Below are 27356 nucleotides of genomic sequence, written 5' to 3'. Positions count from 1 at the left end.
CTGCCCTAGTAAGGCCATATCTGGAGTATTGTTACCGGTTCTGGGTGCCCCAGTTCAAGAGGTACAGGGATATCCTGGAAAGGAACCAATGGAGAGATATAAGGATGATTAAGGGAACATCTGTCATACAAGGAAAGGCTAAGAGACATGGGCTATTTAGTCTTGAGAAAAGAAGACTTAAGAGAGGACGTTATTCATGTGTATAAATATCTGAGGTTTGGATGTCAAGAATGGGCCAGTCTTTTTTCAGTGTTGCTTTGTGATAGAACAAGTGGAAATAGCACCAAGTTGCAACACAGAAAGTTCCACCTCAACATGAGGAAGAACTTCTTTACTGTGAGGGTGACAGAGCACTGGAACAGTCTGCCCAGAGAAGTTGTGGAGTCTCCTTCTCTGGACACTCTCAAGACCCCTTTGGACACGTTCCTGTGTGATCTGTCCTAGGTGTTCCTGCTGCAGCAGGGGTGTTGGACTCAATGATCTTCAGAGGTCCCTTCCAACCCCTATGATTCTATGATTCTGTCATTTATTCTATGATTCTATGATTCTGTAATTTATTCTATGATTCTATGATTCTATTTCAGCAGAAGTCCCTTACTGTTTCCATTCTGATTCCTCCCCTTCTTCTTCCCTCCAAAACACAGAGATTTACCTACTCTGGCTAATAATTTGCAAGAGCCATTTAGAATTAGACACAACATAAAGCAATTGTGATATTGACACATTAGATACATGATACAATGCAAATAACTCCTCTATCTCAACATGCTCCGGTTTGAGAAGTGCTGTTATTCAAAATTGGTTGTTCATTGATTTGATGTATATGCTACTGACTTGCAAAGTGAATTTGAGGAAAGCAGACTTCTGTGTGCTGTGTCCCCCAGTAAATTAAATTTATTTTTTATGTTTGCATGGCCAGAAACTAGCAAAGCTGTTCCTAAGAGTTTGTGCAATAGGCTAAACAGGATTTTTCTCCTTTACCATACTAATTACAGAATGTATGAAATACATGTAACTTACAAAGATATATAATTCTTAGAGAAATCCAATGGTATTTTCTCATAGTCCTACCTTCAAAAAACTCATAATTCTATTCTACAATCATGCTACTGTAGCACCTCACAGGACATGAAATACATGTGGATTAAGAGATCTCAGACTTATTAAATGAGGCAGTTTTTATGACTAGTGATTTTGACTTCATGCTCAAATCTCTAATTAACACGCTGTAATAGAGCTAAGAGAGTTATATTTTCAATAACATGGCAATATCAAACAAAAGCAAAATTTATCCATCAATATATATAACTTCTTTTTAAAGGATGACTGACTGTATTTGATGGTTTGAAGAACCAATCTACCTTTTCATTTTCTTACCACTAGTATGAAATTTACAAGCTTCTTAAAATAAAGGAAGCATTTCACTATGGACAGTTTTGAAAGCAAACTCAATGGAAACTGCTAGAAACAACAGCACAATAAAAATTCAGTAAGTGTGTGAATGGAATATAAACCATATATGAAGGGGTTCATTATCTCTTAAGTGTAAAATGCTATTCTTTAAAAAAAACAGGGCTCTTAAAAATTTTAGACAGTACATTTATATTATCTTCATAAAGAAATAGGGATTGGGCAACTCTGAAAGACAACAGACAAAAAAACACTCATTCCTGGATGTGTTTAAAAGTCTGTAGCAGGACACTCCATCACTCAGGATGCTGGCCTCAGTTTCCCTCTATGATTCAAATGCTCTTGTCTCTCAGTTTTGCAGGCCGAGGCCTGGAGTGGAAAGATTCCCATGAGAAAAGACGCCCTACCAAACTCTTGAGTTGGTAACAACCTTGAAAATTACAAAGAAAGGCCAAGCTGATGTTTATAACACCAGCTGCTCTCTGGTGTTGAAGAACATGGAGCCCAACCTAGCCACAACTAGGCCTGAAACAGAGACAAATTAACAATTAGCAGATAAATAAAAGATTTTGCTTGGTGAGAACAGGGCCTTCATGTTTTTTTCTACTATTTTCCTTTCTTTGTCCAGTAAGTGATTTTGCAGGTATGGTTAAAAGGTTAAATGATGACAGCAGTCAATTCACTTTATTCCATAAAAGCCTGGTCCCATCTTTGATCAGGGGGATTTCCTGTACACCTTCCCAGAAGGTTGCTGGACCTCCTCTCCTCCAGCAGGGATACCTGCCAGAGAGACTAATTCTTGAGAATTACAATCCACCCAGGGACACCCAGCTGTGGCCTGGCAAGGGTGAGAGATACTAACTCTTTCACTATCTTTATTAGCAAACTTAACATTAAGTAATTTTTATCATTAAGCTTAAAGATATAGAATTCTTTAAGACTAATAATTAGTGTTCTAGGCCTAGTATAAAACTGGGTAATAAGTAAGTTGCTAGCATTTTAATGGTTAACTTTTGTTATTTGATCTAACTATAAGTAGTAAAATTCACTGTTAAGCTACCCTTTGCATTCAGACTTCAGCTTCTGTTCTGATCTCCCAATTTCCCTGCGCTTTTGCTGTACTTGTGCCTCCCACTTTAAAGAGTTAAGACCCCAATGTTACATGTAATAAATCTTGATCTGTGCATATACATCTTGTCTGCTGATCCATCCTGTCCGCAACAAAGTCATCTATATAGTCATAGAAGTAGTGTTTGGAAATATGGTTTAGGGGTGAACATGGTAGAATAGGGTTAAAGGTTGAACTCAACAATCTTAAAGATCTTTTCCAACCTAAATGATTCTATGATTCTACAGTTCTATGACTGTATGATATGGAACTGTGCAATTAGACTAAGTGCAGTATAGGGTGAATGACAGACGTGAACAAAAAAAAACAAACCCAAGCAGCCAGAATTGAAGGAAAAAAACCCCAAACAAACAAGAAAATAAGATCAATCTTTATAATAGAAGAACAAACACAACAACAATAATCCAAAAACATATATTACTGCCCAAGAGGGGCTGATAACATCAGCTAAAAAGTAAGCACACTTCTTGGTATCTTGAAAAAGATAAACATATTCAAAACTAGACACTGCTGAAAGTCTACTGCAACATGCAGATATGAACATTAAATTAGCTAATTTTGGTTTTAGCAATGGGTTTACAGTCAGAAATAAACTGGACACCTTTTGGGGCAGCCCACCATAGCCCACCAAGAGCTCCAGAGCTCTTTCTAGAGAAAAAATATGGCTTTTCTACATGTCCATAGACTGTGAAAACCTTCTCAAAAGTTTCCTGGTGCTAAACCTAATAAAAAGAGGCACTCTAAAGGCAATGACACAAATAAGATGCATCAGAATCCTAGAGATAATATTTTGAAAACTGATTTTGAACTTGTTGGTTCTCAGATTGGAATAATAAAAAACAAGTCTTTTACATGTAGGGTTGCTACCCATGAGTGGGATGTACCCTGAATGTGAGTTACCAGTTCTGAGATATTTGGCACTTCAGCAGTTAAAGGTGATGTTGGCATTTAGTTGCCTGTAATCAGCTGTAAGCCGCCACTGGCCATTTGGCCTTATAACCTGCCAGACAGGAGAATTACAGGGAGAGTGTGTGCGAGTGATAAGTCTTTCCTCAAAGTCTGCTACAAATCTGTCAATGCCTGAACTTGCAGAAGACAGCAGAGGGTACTGCTTCACATTTTTAAGTTTTGACAGCAGTGGAGGCATAGACACCTTTACCAAATCTGTAACTTTAATTGCACTCTTATCAGCCCGTATCACACCTAAGTCTGCCCATGATCTTTCACCCTTCCTGGCAAAACACCAAAATGTATTATTGGGAAGTTTCCATGGCCTACCACTCAGCAAGTCAAACCCTAAGACATTAGTATTACCTACCAATGCTTCAGCATGAGCCCAGGGGTTTCTTGCAGTTGTTGCTTGAGAATACAGCCCAAAGCAGGTAAATTCTAAGGCTAAATACTGACGTGACACTGATAGACAACCATAAGGGAAAGCTGAAAAAGCTCTGTGGGCTAGTTTCTACTTGCCAGGCAGCCGCAAAGCAATTTTTGCTGTGGGACGTTCTTTTGTGACCCCATCAATTCCTGCATAGCTCACTTTCCTGCAACTGGGCTTTATGTTTAAGTCTTCTGATGTTTTTCTTCTAATCATGTACATTTGTGTCCCCATGTCAATAAGGAAGTTTACACAAATCTTGTTTGGTCCTATTGGAACAGAGATTATGAGTTCATTGCATTTGGCTGTGAGATACTGTAAAACTAACACTCAGCAAGCAGAGAGGCTCACTGCCCTGCCCGGTGATGCAAGTTCTTTGACAGCTTGCAAAGAGTGAACTTTTTCATCATTCATTTTTCTTCTGGGATGCTACTAATGCTGCCCTTAGCACAGCACATACTGTGGTTTTTACTTTTCCTGGTCACATTTTTTTGTTTTTCCTAAGTGTTGTAATTCTATCTGCTATAACCTTTACATCATGTCAGCTATTTTGAGTCTGTGCCATTCACGGTGGGGAAGGGCACACTCTATATTCCTTCAATTTTTCAAGAATCAGGGAGCAATCAAGCACAGAGATTTCCCAGAACTCCATGGCTTGCCACTGCTCAGACTTCCCCCACCTTATTGCTGGGAGGTTACTTCCTGCCTGTCCCGGCCCATACTCATAACATAGAGAGTTGGCATCCCTTGGGACCTTTACAGAGCAGCAGTGAAGCATTGAAAAATCTGTCCATGTTTTGCAAATGCTTGAACTTTTCCTGGCTTATTGCTGAGAGGTCACTTCCCAGCTCTTCTCACCTGTACTTCGCCAGGAAGAGAGCTGGTATTCCTTGGGTCCTTTACTTCCTGGCTCTCCCTGCCCACACTTAGTCATGGAGAGTTTCTTAGGAACTTCCAAGGGTAGGTGGTCACAATATCTCCCTGCTGTCTTAACCTTTTCACCAGTTATTGCAGGTTTTGTTGATTTCATGCCTTGTGGCACAGTATTTCCCTTGTTATCTCCCAAGGTTCCTCTGCAGGACATTAATGGCTTCTAGTATTCCCCAAAAGTCTCCCCTTTATTTCAGTTCACTCCTTTCCAAGAGGATTCATTTCAGGAAAGAGCTTCTGTGAGTGTTTGAGACATTCATCAGTAAAGAGCAGGGGGTCTCCCCCAGCTTGCTCTTTTTAAGTTCTGTCTCTTAATGCTGCATGCACCTGTCCCAGAAACCAGCCCTTCATCTTGGGAATCAACAAGTCAAGAGAAGTGTCAGTACCACCACCTGGGTGGACCTGTCCTTCATGTGGTCTCCTACACTCTGTTCTTCAGCATTTGGAGTTCCTCATGGTAGTCTAATGCTAGTGCTCATCCAGGCCTCTACAGAGGAACTATAATGCAGACAAAAGTCTTTTAGCAGTGTGTGCTTACCCTCACATCGACCTGAGCTTCCAGGGAGTGCATATCTGATATGCTTATCACAAAGAGGCCTGCAAGCTAAGACCTTGATCTCTCTTGAGGTCAAAATTTCAAAAGGTTATTCCTAACTGAAACAACACCAAATTGTTATTTAAAAAAATATTCTTTCAAAATGACCTTTTCAGAATAATTTTGGTAATGCTGACAGGGCTGAGTGTTACAAGCTATATTTTGTGTAGTATTTGAAGGTGAATGTTCTGTGAATAGTGCCACGAATTTTCAGTAACTCCAATATTTATATCTCTTCTGTGGTTCATCTGTGGTATGTTCTTTTATTATTTGATACTATTATTTTACTGGCTGTCTTTCTTTTATTTTGCTGGTTTCTTTTACAAATACAAACAACAATTATGTAAAAAGAGTTACACTTATACTAACAAGGAACTGCCCTGTAATAACAAAGTGTGAAATACAGTCATGTGACCATTATTAAAATGTTGGTTCATTGCTGGAAATCTAGATCACATAAAATTATTTTTTATTTGAAAAAAAAGAACAACCAGTGAATCTAGTTTATTTATGGAATTAAGGAATTTTTTGTAAATCTACCACTTGAGCTTCTAGAAAGTTAGGAGTCATCAGTCCCAGCTGAACAGGAGTCAATTAAGCCTTTTGCTCTCATCTAATAATTGAAACTGTATTAGATGATTATTCTCTCGGGGAATTACGAACTGAATGGCACAAAAATTATCTACAGTGATAATACTTGTTTCACATAATGCAGTAAGATAGGTTGCACAGACTGTTGAAGCTGAAAAATTCTCCAGCATTACCTCTGCCAACTGCACATTCAATTCCATGGCAAATCCAAGAAATCTGAGGGATGCTCAAACTCAGGATTTCACTAATGGAAGGAAACCACATAAATGTGGTGGTCAGAACACTGGACAATTTAGGATTATCATGCAGATGATCAAGTGAAGAGTTTTAGAATCATACTGCAATAATTCTTGTAAAGCCAAGACAGCTATAAGACGCATCACATTCCAATTTCTGGTTAGCTGTGAGGGAATGTCAGGTTCACATTTGTGAGAATTCTACTTGTATGCAGGTTCAATTTATATCATCAAGGACAGTTCATTTTTCTAGGTAAAAAGGAATGCAATTCCTAAGAACCATCGTCTTAATTCACAGCCAAGGCAACACAGCTATTATTCTACCAAATTACACTTATTAAGTATCATCGAGGTTTTGAAGATTTCTGTGAGTTGCATGGACATTGTAAACACACTTCTCAGATGACAACAGCGGTCTATTATAAATGTCCTTTACAAATCAGAAGGGATATTTTGGAGTAGTAATAAGCTGAATGTGACTGCTGCCTGGCATCACAGTTTACTTCACTGCATATTTCAGTTTCAAATTATGACTTGAAATCCATTTTTCTCAGCACTGAGACAGAATTTTTTAATAGATTGTCTTCAGGGGCCCAAATTACTATAGTGAAGCAGTAACTCATGTCCATACATTTTTATGAGGTTCTCCTTCAGACTGGCTTGTCTGATCTCTCTATTTTTAAATGGTTTTGTTACTAAATGTTTTACATTACACACAGAAGGTTCTCCTTTTCTTTCTTGATGGAATTTTAAGGATTGCAATAATCTAAGAACCTGGGAAAACTTTACTGTGCAAAACTAAAATAATTGCAAACAGCCATCTCCATTTAAGAGAATAGTAACAATAATATATGTATAGTGGATATATACAAAGTAATGAATCATAATAATGCTAATGCTTTAGCTTTGTATTCAATCTGAAGATAACAATCAGCATAATAATACCAGCTTTCAAGAGAGTGAAAGAAAAGTAAGGAAGAACAAAGACACAGGAAGCATGTAGGCAGGCCAGGAATATGACCTTCCAATTTTAAAATACATACCTAAATAATCAAATTACTGCAGTACTCAGGTTTTGAAAACTCTTCCCTCACAAAACGCACATCGTAGTTTACTGCTGTCTAATAAATCATGTGGACTACAGGTGGTACATTGCTTCAGTATGGTGTGTGGACTTTTGCTGGCTGTCAGATGCCTACCCAGCTGCTCTCTCATGCCACTCCCTTAAAAGGACAGGGGAGAAAGTAAGATGGAAAAGCTTGTTGGTCAAGGTAAAGTGAGGGAAATCCCTGAACAATTACAATAGTGGGCAAAAAGACTTAAATTGGGGAAAACTACTTTCATTTATTGCAAAAAAAACCAGAGTAGGATGGTAAGAAACAAAGACAAAATTAAAAACACCTCCCCCATATACTCGTTTTCTTCCCAGGCTCAACTTGACTCTTTTATTCCTGGATCCCCTACCTTCGCTTGGTGTCAGTAATTAATTGAAATAAGGGAAATTTGGGGGAATAAATCGCTTTTGGTAAAAAATAATGTAAACTAGAACAAAAGGGACAGACAGAATAAAAATAGAGCTTTCCTAACAGTGAAACAGCAAGAACTAGAAAAAAAAAACAGATTCCAATTAAAGAAAACCAAGTCCCAACCCATCGAAGCCCAGCCTTGAGACAGGCTTGCAAGACAGATGAATGGGATGGAAAGGAGCACTCCCCACAATCTATCTTGGTTACAGTCTTGAGCTCTTGGTAGAAAACATTGACTAACAGGATTCACCATATTACTAGATCATTAATGAGCTATTAGCATACAAAAATACCTTCCCACAGGCTGTAAGGGCCCCTACCAATATAAAGCCCCCTACTCATTGAGGATGCATACTGAAATTTTTTAGCATTGCCACTTTCAATGGAAGTGAGGAATAAGTTAACCAGTCATGCGCAAGTGATAGAATAATGTTAGAAATAATGTTCTTTCTCATGTTTTTCATTATAAAAGTAGCATTTTGTTTCAAGAAGCTGAGCTTGCTCGTGGAATACCACCCTGCTCCCTTTTCTGGGCAGAACTGGATATTAGAGCAAATATCTCGAATCTGTGTGTGGATTGGATTCTTGCACTCCAGAGCATGGACCTTGCTTTTGGGACAACACTCTCACCACCACCATGTAGTGCAAGGGGATGGGGAATTGGAGTATTGAGGTCAGTCCACAGCAGCTCCTTTCTGTCGCTGCTTCCTCCTCACACTTCTGCCTTACTCCAGCATGGGGTCTCTTCCATGGGATACAATCTTCTATGAGCTGCGCCAGTAAGTGTTGTCATCTACATGGGCTTTTCTTCCTCCTTTTTTCTTTGTCTTCACAGAGAGACTACTACATATGACCCCATGGGCCACATTTCCTGCTAGAAAACCTGTTCTTCTGTGGACTCATTTCTGCAGGCAACAGTTCCTGCAGGAGCCTGCTCCTGCTTGGACTCTCCACAAGCTGCAGCTTCCTTAAGGCAGAACCACCTGCTCTGGAATGAGGTCCTTCATGGTCTGCTGTGTCGGTATCTGTTCTGTTGTGGTTCTCCATGGACCACAGGGGGACAATGTGTTTCACATGGTCTTCTTCACAGGCTGGAGGGGAATCACTGCTCTGGCACCAAGAGCACCTCTTTTCCTTCCTTCTTCTGTAACCTTGGTGTCTGCAGGTTTGTTTCTCACACATTTTTTTCTTTCTCTCCTCTCTCATAGATGTTGTGCAGTGTTGTTTTCCCCTTTCCCAAAGCTGTTTTCCAGAGGCATGATCAGCATGGCTGCTAGGATTAGCTGTGTCCTCTGTTGGATCCATCAGAGCCATCTTAACTGAGCTATGTCCTTCACAGGGCAGGTCCTGGCCTCTTATCTCTGAGCTCACCCACAGCCTGCTCTGCTATCAAAATCTTTAACACCTACACCCAGTACATATAGCCATGATGGCCTAAGGGTATAAGCAACAGGTATTTCAGAATCTCTAAAAAAACCTCTTTTTCTCTAATAGAGCAACATGTCTACTGCGTGCGATTTCACGGAATCACATAAAATATAATATCGTATTGACACTAAATCACAGTGTTAGCTGAACTACAAAAGTGAATTACAGTCTTTCAGGTTTTTTTACCAGTAATTTTAAATTATTTTAGTATCATTGCTAAACCAAAACAATGATATTGAAATGAACAAAATGTAGTGAACATGTCACTTGGGTACAATTTCCAGTCTTTTTGTTAGTGTTTGTTTTAATAGATTTGAAATACCTCATTTATAATATGAACCCAACTACCCTTTTAGAAGACTACAAAATACTCAGTTTTAATCTCCTTCAGATGTAAATATTAAACATTTATTTTGCTGAACTGCAAGTAAAGATGATACCTCCTATAAGACTATTCTTGCTATAAAGTAGCAATGTGCTATATATTCTTCAGTCTCAAATAAGTATTAATTAATATAGCTTCTTAGAGAAGAAGTATTTTAACAGATTCTTCAGGAAAGACTCTCTCCAGTAGAACCCTGTCTCTTTTGAATCAGGGAACCCAACACTGGATACAGTACTCCAGGTGTGGTCTCACCAGGGCAGAGTAGAGGGGGAGGAGGAGAACCTCCCTAGACCTGCTGGATACACTTTTCTTAATGCACCCCAGGACACCACTGGCCCTTCTGGCCACGAGAGCATTTTGCTGTCCCATGGATAATGGCACAGAAAGACTGAACAGGGTATGAAAGCAACACTCAGAGGGTGATACAGTCACTCCACTGTAAAAAGCCAATAAGATGGTCAGGCAGGATTTTCTCCTAGTAAAGCCATGTCGGCTGTCCTGAATCACATCCCCGCCCTCCGTCTGCCTTAGCATGTCTTCTAGTAGGATCTGTTCCATGATCTTCCCAGGCACAGGGGTGAGGCTGACAGGTCAGTAGTTTCCAGGGTCCTCCTTTCTGCCCTTCTGAAAACTAGGTGTAATGTTTCCCTTCTTCCAGTCACTTGGGACTTCACCTGACTGCCATGACTTTTCAAATATCCTGGAGAGTGGCTTGGCAGCTACATCAGTCAATTCCCTTAGGAATGCATCCCTGGAATGCACCTCATCAGGTCTCACGGACTGTTCAGGTTCCTCAGATGGTCACAAACCTTGTCTTTGCTGGGAGGGACTTTGTGTCCCTGATTTCTGTCTTATGGGCCATCAACTTGAGAGCCATGAGGAGAGAGGCTGCCAGTGAAGACTAAGTCAAAAAGTTGCAGATAATCTCAGCCTTTCTCCTTGTCTGTTGTTAGTAGTTCACCACTTCTGTTTATCAGGGGGTTTCAAATTTCTTTAATCCTCCTTTTGTGGTTTACATACCTGTTGAAGCCCTTCTTGTTCTTCTTTACATCCTTTGACAAGTTCAGCTCCAGCTGCACCCTGGCCTTCCAGACCTTGTCCCTACACAACCAGGCAACATCCCTATACTCTTCCCAGGATACTTGTCCCTGCTTCCACTGCCTGTGTAGTTCAAGTTGTGATGCTGATTTAAGAATCAAAAAAAAAAATTTGGTACAGACATTTTATGCTTAGATTTTGCTGCACTGCAGAAAAAAAATTAGCAACTAAAACACTAAAATTATGTAGCAGACCTCCAAATGAACTACATGGGCAGTAATCAGTGCTCTCAATAGCTTTAAAATATGCATCTTCTTTCACTTGCACTTTAAATCTTTCTTTTCTTTCAAATGATAAAGGTATAAAATATTTAGCCATTAGCTGCTTTGCTTACAAAGCACTCTACAGTTCAAGATTACATATTGAGAGATGGCTCAATCCCTGCTTTCTGATCTTTAATTAAATACCAAAAAAAATGGGGAGAAAATCAGAAATCAGTTTGCTGTACAAAACCCCCTTTCTTACAGCTGAGATATATTGAAAGTTTATCAAATCTTATCGATAATCCCATTGACTTCTCACTAACCACTTCATCACACTCAATTTGACAAGAATTTTGGTCTTAATCTTCCTATTGAAAGTAATCTCCTAGCAAGCAATATATATCTAATATATCTCCCTTACTTCTGTGTCACTTACCTACTCTTGTAATCCCTATGCTTTTATTTTGCTCCACTTATTTTGAGAAGTATTACAAAATAGGTCTGAATCACATATATTTAGCAATTTTAAACAAATGTTTGTAATTTACTAGGAGCTGTCTAAGACAGCACAAAGCTCTGAATTATACAATGTTTGGCAAGCAAGTTTTTATCTGACACCTGCTTGCATGCTAGTCAAAATTACACAACTGTATAAACAAGGAAGGAAAGTCTTAAAAAGTAGTAGTTGCAAATATCACCCAGTGAACAATGATTTGCAGTGTTTATTGCCACTTTAAAGTAACACATTAGTGATCCTTCCAAACTTTCTATATTCTCAGGCATTGTCACCAAACTGGCTGAAAGACAGCCCTTAAAAAAACCCAAACTAATCACAATAAATGGAAAAAAAAAAAAAAAGTGTTAAGGTTGTGTCATTCATTTACAGTAAATCAATACAGCAATGCAGTAGCAGAAAACCTCCTGGCTGCCTTTGTCTTCTGCTGTCATTGACTTTAGAAACAATCATTTAAGTAAAACAAGCTTCCTTTTATAAATAGCCATGTAAGGTATCTCTAACATTAAAAAAAAAGACACAAAACCAAACCAAGCCAAACCAAACAAACAACAAACAAACAAAAAACCCACAACAAACCATAACCTGCACTGGTATAGTCAAAGGATACAAATTAATCAACTCTTTCTAGTCTCATGTAATCCGCTAAATCTCAGAAAAACCCACAAAGTATAATGTAATTCCATGTCAAACAGTTGCTCCCACCTCTGTGTGAGTTGGACAAATACATTTATCAAAGGAATTTTATTTTCTTAAGCTTCCTTTACTCTATGTATAAAAATACATGTGTGCATGTATATGCATGTAAAAGTAAGGCAACTATATGTGTGAGCTTACATGGGGGAAAACAAACACTCAAAGTAAAACTTAGGGAAAGGAGGTCTGTATTATTACACAGTAAACTTTTAGCTTCTACAAGCATATGCTTCCCATTAACTTAACAAGGCACATTCAGCAGAAAGTTGCAAATTTTCAATTTTTGTTTCAAAGCTATCTAATTTCTACTTGCTATCATGAGATAATTTTCTACCATGACTACTAATAAGTAATGGAATTACTGCAAACAGAAAATTCCTAAGGGTAAAACAGACTTGCATAACACCTATCTCTAAAAGCAATCTTCACAGTGACCACAGTCTTTCTCAGATAAATGGTGTGTCTTAAAATTCTGATGCTGAACTGGAAAATGTACATTATAGGCAGCTTTGATAACCATCAGTCTGCACTGCAAGTTGTACTATAGTAGCAATATTAATCAGCCAGCAAACAGATTTCAGTTAGAAAAAGAAAAGACCTCTCACAGGGATAGAAATACTCTTCCATGACGGTGTAAAAACAAGAGTCCCCCAAAAAACAACATATGCAATATAGGAAACGTCTTATTACTTGAAAGAGCTTTGGATGTTCCAAAATCGATTAACTGCTGCCGAGGTATTAGACTCTGGTTCCTCCGTCATTAAGGAACTGATACTATTGTATAAGAAAACCAACAAACTATAAACCTGATACTTGTAGATAGTCTTAAAATAAGAATTTTCTATTTGTTTCACTCCCTCCAGCCATTATTTCTATGGCTAGCATGTTGACTTAACACTGAAAGATAAGGTAGACAGCTACAATTCTGTTAAAGGGATGACAAAAATGACACATCATGCAAAATACTAAAAGTGCCTGAGTATTAACCTTAAATCTTTAAAACAAATATTCTATTGGCAATGGCGTCTTTATTTACAGCCCTGTTGAGTTACACTTGCACAAAATCACATTTCCTACTATTGCTCTGATGTCTAAAAAGCAATGAATATACAGTTTTTCAAATCTAGTTTATTTGGGACAGCCTCTACTTGTGTTCATACACCCTTGTGTCTCCCCAGTTTCACAAAATTAAATTTCACACCATATGAAGTTAACATACTCATTACTCATATAACGAATCTTATGTAAATTTATGTGTGATTTTGTTCTGGCACCTTGAGACACCCCACCTTTTCTGCTGAAAAACCAGACAGTAACACTGGCTTTCCACCAAGAGAACTATCTGTCATACAGTGTCATTCTAACATATAGGCTACTGGAGAAATTGGAAGATAATGTATGCTGCAGTGCCATCATTACGATGTTGACATCGATTTATGACTTATATTTGTCAGACTTGGACAGTGTAGTCTCTCAGCTTGCCAAGTGCCCTGCTGTGATAAGGTGCAAGGAATAAGTAAGCTGCTAAAGTTCAGAGCTGACAAGACAGATGTAATGCTTGCTGGTAATGAAAACAATGTACAGCCATTCCTGAAGACACAGTTAAACATACTGAATGTGGCTAGCAAACGATCTCGCACCACTTTGTATATAGTAGACGTGCCACTCCTCCAGAGATAGAAAGCTGTTCTCTGTCATTTGGAGTAATTGAAGGCACTCATATCTAGTTCCATAATTGTGGCAATTCTTCTGATAAGAATGGGATGCATAATAAAAGAGCAAAAATGAAATAAACGACTGTTAAAAGTGCACAAAGTTAAAAGTAAACAAAGGGGGACATATCATTGATCACTAAAAGAATGTGCCATTTTTACAGTAATAAAACTTATTAAAAAACAGGTACCTCATTCTTTTTCTTGGTATACCTGCTCATAGCAGGAAGGTTGGAACCTTATGATCTTTAAGGTCCCTTCCAATTTTAACCATCCTATGATTCTATGAAAGTGCACATAGAAAGAGCAACTTCAACTCATGGGAAGAGATAATTCCTGGCAGCAGTTCAGCAACTGTTCTTTACCCTTTAAAATGAACATTAACTCGAACTACTTTGAGTCCCCAGAATTTGCTGCTCAACTAACCACACTAGTTTCTTTAGCAGCTCCTTACAAATATTATTTCAAATAGCAGTCAGCTTCTTAAAGGAAAATTAAAACCTGCTCATGTATACATGTTCTCAAGCTTAAAATCTGAACTGGACCTTTCTAAGTTCAGGGAACAGCTCTGGCAATAATTTTCCTAGGAACACCACAGCAATGCCTTGTGACACAAAACTTTAAACAAGAAAATGACAGGAAAAAAGTGGCCTAAAGTAAAAATACCCAAGCTTAACCTCTGAAAGATAAACATTCTCACTGAGCTGAGTTTACAACTATTTTAAGATATGTCCAAATAATTCATTTAGCAATTATTCATCATTCTATCCTTAAAACACATCAAATCCATAAAGCAGCATGTAGCTTAAGTAAAAAAAGCAGGAGGAGCTGGAAGCAACTGCGCAGCTAGAAAGCTATGATGTAATTGTTGTCGCTGAAGCCTGGTAAGAAAAATGTCATGACTGTAGCGTTAAAATCAATGGTTATAAAGTGTTCAGGAAAGATAAGGAAAGAGGCATTGAGAGATTTCTCTCTATGTAAAAAAATTGACTGAGTGCACAGGGCTGTCTTTGAAAAGCAGCAATTAACAGGTCAAGGTTATGGGTAAAAATCGGAGGCCAGACCAACAAAGGAAACCTCACGGCTAGTGTTCATTACTGGCCACCCAATTGAGAAAAGCCTGCTGATGAAGCATTCTTACTCCAACTGCAGGAAGCATCAGACTGGCAGGCTCTGATCCAGCTATGGGACTTCAGTCACCCTGATATCTGCTGGAAAAGCAGCTCTGCAAGCTGTAGGTAATTCAGGAGACTCCTGGAGAGCACAGAGTACCATTTCCTAACCCAGGTGACAGAAGGCCCAACCAGAGGAGACGCATTACTGGACCTGCTGGTTACCAACATCGACTAACTTATTGGAGAGATCAACGTCAGTAGCAGCCTTGGATGAAGTGATCATGCCCTGGTGGAATTCACAGTTTCAAGAGATATTGACCAGTGAAGAGTAAAGTCAAGACCCTGAGTTTTAGGAGAGTGAAATTCCAGTTGTTCAGAGAACTACAGGATTGGAACTCTTGGGAAACTACCCTCAGGGATTTATCCCTGAGGAGAAATGAGCTGGCAGCTTTTTAAGGTGATCTTTCTTAGAGCACAAGAGCTCTTAGCTTCCATAGGTAAGCAATCAGGCAAGGAAGGCAGGAGACCAGCATGACTAAGAACCTCCTGAAGCATAAGAAAAAACACACAGGCAGTGGAACCAGGGACATGTATTCTGCGAAGGATACAGGCACACCGTCTAAATGTGTAGGGATGAGATGAAGAAGCTAAGGACCAGCTGGATCTGGATTTGGCAAGGCACCCAAAGAATAATAATAAGGACTTCTACAGGTACATTGCTCAGAAAAGGAAGATTAAAGAAAATGTACATCCCCCAAACTAGTGACAACCAACAAAGAGAGAGATGATGCACTCAACAACTTTTTTGCCTCAGTTTTCACTGGTAATCTGTGGTGTGGTTGACACCCTAGAGAAAAGAGACACCATCCAGAGTGATCTTGACAGGCTGGAGAGGGGAGCCAATGCCAACCTCATGAAGTTCAACAAGGCCAAGTGCAAGGTCCTGCACCTGGGTCAGCACAACCCCAGAAAGGTAACCTAAGGCATAAAGTGACTTTTTAAATATTACAGTGTGTAAATTTCAAACTAATAATCATAGAAGGAGATCCTGACAAGATCTGCTACCTAATCAGTTCAATAAGATGTTTCAAAGGATTACCACTAAAAAAATTAAGCTTTGAATGAAATACAATCACAAGCCCTTTTGATCTTTTGGATAAAAAGTATTATTGTCCCCAAACACTTAAACCATTTTTGAAAGTGGATTCTGATCTTTAAAGCCTGCAAGCACTTCTGACAACTTTATCAGGAGATTTATATAAATGTAAGGCAAAACAGAAGTAAATAAACTTGCCAGTTTTGCAATTTTAAAAAAGGTAGAATGTTTTAATTTATTTTTTTTTACTGATGTGAAGTAAAACCATTTAGTAACTTGTGATCCTCATGTTATTCAGTTGCTATTTTGCTGATATCAAATTATTAAGAGCTCTGAGTTACTCCATGCATGACAATGTACAATATTCTCGAAGAAATTATATGATTCTTCACTCTCAACTGTATTATTCAATTCAAAACTCAGTATTTAATTTAGCTCTTCAATGACATTCACCTCTGGACATCTACCTGTTTAACTTATGAGTTACCTTTCTTACATACTTGCTGTAGTACTGTCCACTTGTGTGGGGGCCCAAAAGTACCCACATACATTACCTCACCTATACACAAATACATGTTGTATAGAGAAGAATTGCATAAACCTGACTCTATCAGACCTACATATCTTAATGTGCACTATTAATCATTCATAACTTTTAAAAATTCAAAGGACTTTTATAGGAAAAATTTTCTTGCTCATAAAATCCTCTCTGTTTGCAAGAAAAAGAAACTCAGAGGACTGGTTAATATTTTAAACACTCTGATTTCATTATTGTAGACATGTCCGTGTCTTCAGACTGTTTTTATAGTCCCATGCATCCATCATTTTCAATATTTTTCAGATTTTATAGTATGTCACCACTACAAGACTTAAATTTGAAAATTTGCAACAGGATGTGCTCATTGTAGCAAACTATTCTGAGTAAGAACTATACAGCAAGCAGTGTATATTCTTGCAACATACTTATCAAAAACCTTACAAACATTCTCACTAATGCATATACATTGAATTGCATTTTGTACACAATGCCAACAAGCCACTACATTTTTAACTCATTTATTGCAGTAATCAACTATCGCATTGCTTTAACTTTTTTTTCTTTGTTTTTTTTAAAGTCTGTCTCAAGATTGCTGCCTCTTTTGCTCCCATTGCCTGTGAATGTGTGCAATGAGTTATTTAATGCATGATTTCATGTAATCAATACCTCTTTGTATTACCAGAAATGCATAGTAGCACTTATATACATCACTGGAAATGTTTTCTTACTCTTTCACAAACACACTTGCAATAATTCCACTACTATCCTCTAGTTTAACAAATAAATTTCATTACAAATTAGAATACATAAGATAAGCAGTGTCCTCAAATGTCTTTAATCCTTTTTTAGATTTCACTTATCACTAAAACAGAAGGACAGGCACAAGAATATTGACTCATTCTTTTAAAAGCTCATACACATTTTTGCTTTCATTCTACTCTTCAGTGGCACTCCACATGTATTTTCAGAATTGATGTACCTTTCAAAACTATAATCTTTGGTTTTCAAGCTCACTATTATTTGCCTTCAGGTGCAAATTTTAAAGTGTATAGGCTCCTAAAAAGAACTTCATGGTTTTAGCCAGATATTGAAAGGCTCGTAGAACAGTCATCATCACAGTGTAAATTTATTTTCAAAATTATTTTCAAATACACTTGTGCTTATACTTTGTTCTCTTGTCAAATACAAATTTGAGGTCATCAAAAGCTTAAGGGCAACTTCAGCTATTCCAGAACTCATTTCTACCTCTACTTGTTAAAGAAAAAGGATTTCAAATGTAAAAATTATAGGAAACATTACAGATAAGGAAACAAAGGTGTATTACATGCATGTCTCTGTACAGTTTTGCCTGTAAGAACAGTCAATCCAATGCTCAAGCACTTTAAAACAGAAAAAAATATCAAAAGCAGATAATATATTTTGTTATTGAGTTTGGATGTATTCTTCTTGTGTTATGATTTTAGAGTAACAACTTAGATATATACAGGTTAAGGATCAGATGCTAATGATCCTGTTTAATGCTGCTTTTTTAACAGATGAAACATTTAAACACTCTCATATACAATGTCTACTGCTTGTTATGTCACATGTCGTACAAGGGTAAACTACACTAGGCTCAATATTCCTGTTGCCTAGGATTCCTTTGCCATATAATAGTAAGTGGTTTTATTTAATTCTATTTTACATCCTAAGGTTTGTTAAAACAGAATGAAGGACAAGGGAGTACTTATTCTTTCTTTTAAAGGCTGAGTTTATGTTTGAGGGGTCAGTCTGTCATCTACAGAGACTTTTTTATGCAGCTATAGCTTATATTTATAATTAGAGCTGAGTAATTAACACTCTTTTGAAATCAGAGGCTACGTAGGCACTTGGTAAAAGCTTTTCCTTCCCAAAGCAAAAGCGAGTTTCATCAATGACTTTGACAAACACAGAAACCCACAGTCCATCTTCTATGACCCAAAGCCTCATGCTTATAAATAGTCCAGGAAAACAAGTATTCAAAAGAAGTTTCAAGCTTCTCTAGGAGACTTAGGGACAAATGGAACAAGGCAAAAATAAAATAAATAAATAAATAAAACAAATACAGCTAAACTCAGCTAGAAGCCTACGCTTTATCTGCTTTCGGTAAACTGATAGCTCCTGTTAAACTGTATTGGGACCTAAGCTTACATCACACTCATTCATGTGTGATGAAACTAAACTAAACTTCCCTCCAAATCACACACAATTTGTTCCAAATTGTTCCCAGCTGAAACTCTGCATATCTGTTTAGACAAATTTTGTGTGATCCCGCTCCACACCATCACTTCTAACCAATTTTGTCTCCCCTCTATCTGCTCCTAGCATTTTCACTGTGATTAAACAGTATTTGAGTTGGCATTTCTGTATTTTTTCACACTTACTCATATGTCTGCTGTTAAACGTGGAGACCACTGGAACAGAGGCCATCTGAACTAAGTGTTTGTAAAGCAGCTACACATACAGCAGTTTACGTAAAATACTGTTTCAAAATCTGTGAGATGGCAAGGTGTGTCCCTCCAGCCATTTCATTTTATCAACTGTGCATAAACATATGAGTTCAACAAACTAGTTTCCTAGCTTGCTAGTCACAACCTGTCATTCCACATGGCTATTTGAACTCAGAGTGTCTGATAGTTGCAGCCATCCATACTGAACATAAAATAAAAGAAGAAACTTGACTCTGACAAAAGAGACAATCTCATTTTCCCATTTAAAAGAAAAAAGAAAAAAAAGAAAAAAGAGAGAGATAGAGAGAAAAGGCATAATCACAAAGAGGTGAAGTGAAGAAACTATAGGTTATAGCACCTTTGCAGGATGCCCTCTACACTGAGGTTGCCTGGAATGCCATTTGCTTTCACATTAAAATACAATTAGTATCAGTATTATAAGTGTACACCACTAAAATGTAGGAGATCACACAACCTGTCTTATTTCAACACAGCATGTATAATATTCTTTTCTTTTACATTCTCCTATAAAAGACAAAGCACAAAATATTCTTTTTTCATCCACTAGCATTAAGGAATTTTTTTTCAAGAGAACTCATTTTTAATGAACATTTCACTGTTTCGTGTACATTTTCAGCAATAATGGAATGCACATAACCCATTGAAAAAAGGATAAGGAAATACGAAAATAATTTGGCATTCTACAAAAACTCAAGTTGTAACCATGAAACAGTTGCATAAAACTACTTTAAATTATGAGCTACTATAAGCATAATACAAACACTCATTTTTGCTCTGGAGGAAATTGGTATATACTGAATATTTAACAATGGAAAGATTGGGGAAACACACTGATTCCAACACAGAATATCTACTGAATTATAGCTACTTAACAGCAACCAGTATCCTCACTTGCTAAGCAATAAAAAACAGCCTACCAGTATGTTCATGTCTGCACAGATGTTTCTTAATTTTTTAAAACACTATTTATTTCCTTTTCTATTCCTTTGTAGATGCTACATTAAGCAAAATGTCATCTCAGCCTCTACAGATCTCTGAGGAAAGTAGATGTTCTGCTTATTTGGGTTTCATACTATTTCAGAGAGAGAGACGTGAAAAAAAAACTTCTTTACTGTGAGAGTGACAGAGCCCTGGAACAGGCTGCCCAGAGAGGCTGTGGAGTCTCCTTCACTGGAGACATTCAAAACCCGCCTGGACATGTTCCTGTGTGATGTGCTCTGGGTGACCCTGCTCTGGCAGGGGGTTGGACTAGATGATCTTTTGAGGTCCCCTCCGACCCCTAAGATTCTGTGATTCTGTGAAGGGGGGAAGGAGGAAAAGAGAAGAGGAGGGAGGATGGGGGAGGATGGCCATAGAAAGAGAGAAGTTTAATATAACTTTAACTATTTACTGCCACATTTTAAGATCAAGTTCTGTTTTGGTTGAATGCTAGAATGTAATCTACGCTTTTATATTTTATTTTCCATTGTTTTCTGCTTATTTAATCCAAATCAACATATTACATCCCAAATGTTAAAAGGGATACATGGGTATAGTAGGAAATGTCCACATTCATTAGCTATTCCATGCTTTAACATAAAGAGCACTATAACGATAGGCCCAAAAATGTATTTTAAAAAACTGTATTGCTCATGAAAGCTAAATAACAACAACGTACAAACGTTGTCTTTGCTTATACAATGAAGACACTCTAGCTTTGAATGATGACGACTGATGAACAAAGATACCCTTAACTTAACAAACAGCATGGCTGTGAATCAGGAGTTGGTTGCTGAAGAGTACAGGTGATCCCTGCAATTTCAAAGGGGAAGACAGGCCCAAATGAGTTACTCACAGGTTCCCAGACTTAAAGTCAAAGTGTGAATCACTCATTATGCTTTTACAGAAGTTAACAAGAAGACAAATTGTATCAGCTCTCTATTCCAAAGTACAATGTCCATGATAAAGGGGATGAATGTAAGATAAGAATGGGGGCCAAGAAGGGATGGGAATTCCTAGAGAAAGAAACAGAGTTAATTTGGATATAATTCCTGGGGTTCCTCCATGGCTAAGAACCTAGTGTCAGTGGGTATAAGAGCATAACTGTTATTCTGTGCCTTCATCAGGAAGAAAAGACCAAAGTAAGGATCACATTTGATTTGAGGATGATGTGGCATATATACACAAGGCTAATGAAAGCCACCTCTTTAGAGAACTAGGAACCCCATGTTTCAGGAAATGAGAAATTATTTACACATAGTTTCTAATACACAGGGCTTTAGAGAAAATATCAAGCATCCACTAAATTCCACCTAATTTAATATTTAAAAAAATAAAAATAAAAAATACAGAATACTACTAATGTTATTGAGGAGACTTAGTTTAGCTAGGGTATACATGGTGAAACAGAGCAATATAAAACCATCAGATACAGCAATGTATTTGCAACAAAATCCAAAATTTAAAAGCAGGCAGACTTGGGGTGCTTTTAAAACATTTTTTTCTCTGCTTCTTTACTCAAGGACCACTATTATGTTCTACCCAAGGACCAGTATTATGTTCATCTATTGACATTAAATTATTACAGAAACTTTTGAAATGGTCAGACTGCCTACTTCCCTTAAATTAGTACACAACTAGCTATTTCACTTTAAATATGTGTCAGAAACTAAGTCTTGGAAACATAAGGTTTAATGAGCCAAACCAGGTTTATGTGCTTCTTATCCACACAGTAAGGCTGGTCCACTACTTGTAGAAACACTCTACTCACAGCTGTCATAAAGTACCCTGCCCCTACTGTATTCAGCTGAGGTCCTTCAGCACAACTTTCATTCCATGCAAATATTAAAACTTAAGTGAAGGAAAGAATTGCAGAAAGAGTTCTCAGCTACAAATGACACATGAACTGTAAATTATGTCACTTCACAAATTTTGGCACCATACTACTGTGCCATACTTCAGATTAGGAAGAACACTTTTTTTATAATAAGTTATAGATACTCCTAAGAAATGTGTTTTATGTGTTTAAAAAGACGCGGAAAACAACATTTTAAAATTCTAAGCAAAAATTTAGAACAGACTACCATTTGAAGGACAGGCTATCAATTTAAACCCTTCAATGCTGCATCTCCACATTTAGAAATTCAGCTTAAAAAGATAAAAAGTAACGAATGAGATGAAAATGTAATTAAAAGATTAATGGTTCAAAATTAACAAGTATAAGGTCAGGTAAAACAAAAACCACTTCGGAAATACTGCAGGACAGATTAAAAAAAAAAAGATCTTTTATTTTAAGGTATCTTTTCCCTAAGATTTTGAAAGGGCTGCTAATCACTGTCTATCAGATTACATGACAGTGATGCACAGGCTGACAAATTAAGTAATTATTGTGTAACACATCAAGGAAAATGGTCTATATTGCATTTATACATATCTTCTGCTCATGTGCAGCAACTGTCTTGAATTACAATGTTATTCTAGATGTAACAGATGTAATTTTCTAGATGTAATTTTCAGTAGCTGATGCACTTTTATTTATGTATTCCCCTAACTTTTGAAATTTCCCAGGAAGCAGGGTATTGTTCATCCAGTATAATGTGTGATCTTTTTGGCATACATTTTTCAATGCACAGATGATAGAAATACCATGTAACAAACTGATCATACATCCTTTAATCTTCATAAATAATTCCTTGGCACAAAATACATAATAAAAAGACCTCACAAACATGTACTGTGTGATACTCCTACTCTGTTTGGGTTTCAACACTTTCATCATTAATATATTTCTAAAACTGAAACTTTCATGGTTGACACTGGTTGAATTTGTTATTCTTGTGTGGAAGGGCAGGTTCAAACTTTTTTCAATCAAATACCAAAGTCTGCTAATGAATTGTCATTATATTTCAACAAGCCCATTTGGAGAAAACCCCAGCTAGTTATTTCTTACCTTAAACATAGTTTACTGTTCAGTATCTAGCAATAATCATCACAATTCAGATTTTTAACACATTTCAAATATTGGAACACCTTAAAAGAAAATAATACATGAAGCATATATGAATATACTACTCACCAATTTTAATCTTTGCAAAGGTATTCTGCTAGTGTCTATCGGTGTACGTTCTGTGACATTACCAAATCTGACTTCTGGGATGGCAACTGCACACACTACATGTGCCCACCTGTGAAAAGTGGCAAGTCAGGAATACCACCAAAAAAACTCATAGAAATACAAGTGTTTAAGATGATTTGTTAGCTGCTGTGTGTTGGCTTTCTGTTCTGTTTTGTATTTTAAGGCCATGATCTCTGGTTACTTCCTTATTAGGATTTCCTGATCTTCTTTGAAACATCTTTAACAAACCTTACAACACTACAACTTTGTGTAAGACTGGTGTGTTACTGCAACAAATTTAATGTTTAAAAGCAAAGGTTTTGTGTTTGTGCTATACAGGTGCACATGTAAAGATGTAAAGACACTTGATTCATGTGCAGTTTATCACCTACAGCATCCTGAACTAGCACTGTCCAGACCTACATAACTATTTTTAGGCAGCACACATTATGACAATCAGTCATAAATATATCTAAGTGCAAAACAAAGTATACTACCAAGACCTTCAGTTTACAGACACAAAGGCATAGAAGTGGCAAACTGATCAGGCTGTCACTGGAAAGCTCAGCCAGCATGAACTGAATCCCCTTTAGCATTGAAAGCACCTGTCAAGTGCCCAGAACCCATGCTACCTGTAAGACTTCAGTGCAACTTCAGGAAACATGTCAGATCTGTCAGGATGATGCTATGTATTTCCTATATTAATCAGAAAGCATTGCTACATCCTCCAAATGCTGGTTCAATAAATAAATCTCAAAATAAGACAGGCTAATTGAAACTTTCCAAAGTTTGAAATTAATATTAAAAGTACATAGTATAGGAAGTAGATGAGAAGTTAATGATATTTTCATCACCCAAGAGTAGTCTTCTGAAACTATTTCTAAAATCTTCTTTGAGACAGACTACTAGTAAATTTGAAGAAAAACATTTCCATTCTTTGGCTCACAGTTGTTGTATTCTCAGTCATTCATTGTGTATTTTGTCTCATTATCCTATTTGCTGTTTTTGTAAGTCCTGAACGCTTGCCTCAATCCACTTTCTGTAGATCTATACAAACATTATATGAGCATTTTAGCAGATTAACAGAAATGTGGGCTACAGCTAAAAAAGATGGGTGATGTACCAGAATATAAATAATTTCTCCTCCCTGCATTAAAGTGGTGCTTTTGCAAAAATTAATTACTGACAAAAATATCTGCTAATGTATAATACAATATATAGGAATTAAACAAAATGCTGTCATGTGATGTTAAAGTCATATCAGCCAAAGTGAAATAAGAGCTTTATGTAAAGCTGACATATCAATTAGCAAATTATAAAGTTCACTTCAAATGAAGGCAGATAAAGCCTGCAGATCTAACATGTTATTTTGCTGACAGTTGTGTTCATGTTCTAACTTAGAGAAAAAAGTCTTGATTTTTTCTTTTGAAATTCTAAGAATACCCTTTTTCTTTTCATTGCTTCTTGCCCATCTGCAAAACTATACTGTCTTAATGTTGAAGCTTTATGGGACAGAAATGTTACAAATAAAATGCTTCTTCAATAAATATTCACTCAAATATTTATATTTCTTCATCTTTCAACCTAACAGGACTTAAAACAATTACTGCTGAAAAGGAAGAATCCCAGCTCTCCTATATGGCAGCAAATTGTTACCACCCCCATGTTTGATTCATTACCTTTTAAATCTTAGTAAGGCTCATCTTACATCCCTAAGCAGTATGACAGGGAAAGAAGGAGGGAATGCATATGTTGGATATTACACTTTTTTGAATAAAAAGACATAACTGGAATATACTTTTATAAAAACAGAAAACTTTGGAATGGCAACTAATGTTTAACGATAGATGAAGCATTCAACAATGTATAGCAACTGTAAGGTGTTATGGAAACAGGAACGCAAGAGTTTAATTATTTTTAGAGGCCTCTCATTCCATAAATATGTCGCAGAAACCTACAGAGGGATATAATGCAAAAACAAAGACTTTAGGTATGGCTATGCAGAGAAAGTCACTTTCTGCAAACCTCTGTGGACCTTTTTCTTAGAAACAAATCTTAAGAAGCATTTCTCAAACATTTTAATCTACAAAAAAATGGTGTACATATTTTGAAAGATGCAACATACAGTATCTATGAAGCAAATAACAAAATGGCATGTAAATTCAACTGAGATAACACTTCCGTCTTTTTGTTTATACTTTTTTTGCATGTTTTGCTTGTGTTTTTTGCTTTTTTTTATATTGCTAAGAAAAGGAAGTAGCAAATCTAGGCAAGTTTAAAACAGAACTAAAAAGCAGCTGAATATTTTCATGTGCAAGCCAAAACCTTCATTAAAATGGTTATAATTTTCTATCATCCAAATACAAGGAAAAACATTGATGCTGTTAGTAGTATTATGCAGTAATAGCATTTTTGACAGTGTATGATTTAAGTTCATTTTTAAAAGACATTTCAAAATCTAAAATTAGTTAACTATTGTTCAATTTAATTTATTAATTAAAATTGTTTCTAAAAGTTCAAAGGTACTGTATTGAATTCTGTAATGACAGATTTCCAGGACCAAAGAAGAAATGACAAATGAACTCTCATTTACTTTCTTTACACAAAAGCAAGAGGAATAGAATTTGGAACAAGTAAGTGTGTACAAACAGTAAAACAAATGTACATTTTTGCATCTATTTCCCAAAATGCTAGTGGCTTATTTCACTAAGTGTAACTTTAACTCTGCAGCAATTCATCTTAAAGGGACACCAGCAATGACGTTTAAAAATGCTTTGCACATGGGAATGGATTGGGAATAGAGTTTAAAACAAGCACATAAAATCCCAATACATATACTACTTACTTCTTGTCGGTAGTTTGCTTTAATGCACCACCTCTCAAATTGCAGAGACAACATTCCTAAAAATAAAAATAGTGTAGAAAAACAAGTGAGCTTTAGTGCATGGATTCAAATCAGTTTTAGTCAGCTGATCTTAAGGATATGTAAATTACTAGTGTAATTAATTAATGGATTACTACCTGCCACTTATACCCACTGCATTTCCTTCCAGGAAAAATAGAATACAGTAAAAAAAAAAACAACAAACAAACAAACAACAAAAAAAAAACTACTCAAAAGAGCTGAAGAAAAATAAATTTTGAGTACTAGTCTTAAACAAAATCCACAATTACTTTTAAAGTGATAACAAATATGCAGGAATTTAAACAGTCCTGCCACAGAAAGGCTGGAACTGTCATGCAGCTTACTAAGGCAAAACAAATTAAAATGACACGCAGTTAGTTTTATAGAAGCTAACGAGAAACTAACCTAGAAGCCACTGATACAACTCAAATAGTTTGAAAACCTGCTTTTTCCAGACAGTTCTCAAATTTATAAACCTACCAAAGAAGAGGGTTATGCATTTAGCAGATGTTCCTTTCTACAGGACACTTTCTCTGCCTTGATCTTCAGTACAATTTCAACTCCTTTCAGGGCACTTAGCAAGGCATATTTCAGTGGTTCCTAGATAATACGCCAAACAAACAGGGTTTTTCCTACCTATAGTAAACTGGGCCTTTGAACAGACACACAGGCTTTTCTACTTTCCAACTTTACTCTCGTTCTTCAGTCTTCTTCTTTTCTGTACCTATTCTCCCCCTCCCTTCCCACCACCCTCCCCCCCTTTTTTTTTTTTTTCCTTCAAAGAGACAGATGAGAAAGTGTTTCAGTGTTCGTTTCTGTCTCCATTTTACTGGTCTCTACTGAGAATCAAATGCACAAAATTAAATCAAGATATCCTGTGACTGTATAACTATACACAGAAAGAGAGCTTGTCACATCAACCTCTTAATTTAAGTTTCCCTTTACAGGGGAAAAAACAAACACCAAGAAAACCCGACCTATGTATTGTCACATAACACTCCAGTCTGGTCTCATCTTAAACCTCCCATAATAAAGATTATCAATGTCTGCCAGAAATCTAATTGAATGCTTTATTACATTTCCTATGAGAATAACCTTTCCTAAATAAAACATACTTCCTCATGACAAATGATTCATGACAAATGAATCTTCTTTGTAATTCAGGCACATAACTTGTTCCCTTACCTACCAAAACCATGAAGAACAGGTAACAGGATGGAGGGAGACATGGAGAAAGGCAGGGAAAAGGGCAGAGATGGAAGGAGAGAGCAATGGAGGGCGAGAGGGCT

At 36.9% G+C, this 27356-nt stretch overlaps 1 protein-coding gene across 1 annotated transcript in view; it reads right to left on the bottom strand.

The window, feature by feature from the left end:
• Positions 1-27356, bottom strand: part of KDM4C (lysine (K)-specific demethylase 4C) — a 252049-nt gene that overhangs the window by 63549 nt on the left and 161144 nt on the right. The window contains 2 exon segments of the mRNA XM_010000645.1: positions 23124-23232; positions 26008-26063. Of these exon segments, the coding sequence (XP_009998947.1) occupies positions 23124-23232; positions 26008-26063 (165 nt within the window).

Source organism: Chaetura pelagica, unplaced genomic scaffold (assembly GCF_000747805.2).
Source record: "Chaetura pelagica isolate M959 unplaced genomic scaffold, ChaPel_1.0 scaffold596, whole genome shotgun sequence".
NCBI lineage: Eukaryota > Metazoa > Chordata > Aves > Apodiformes > Apodidae > Chaetura > Chaetura pelagica.
This window is presented reverse-complemented; position numbering and strand designations above follow the sequence as displayed.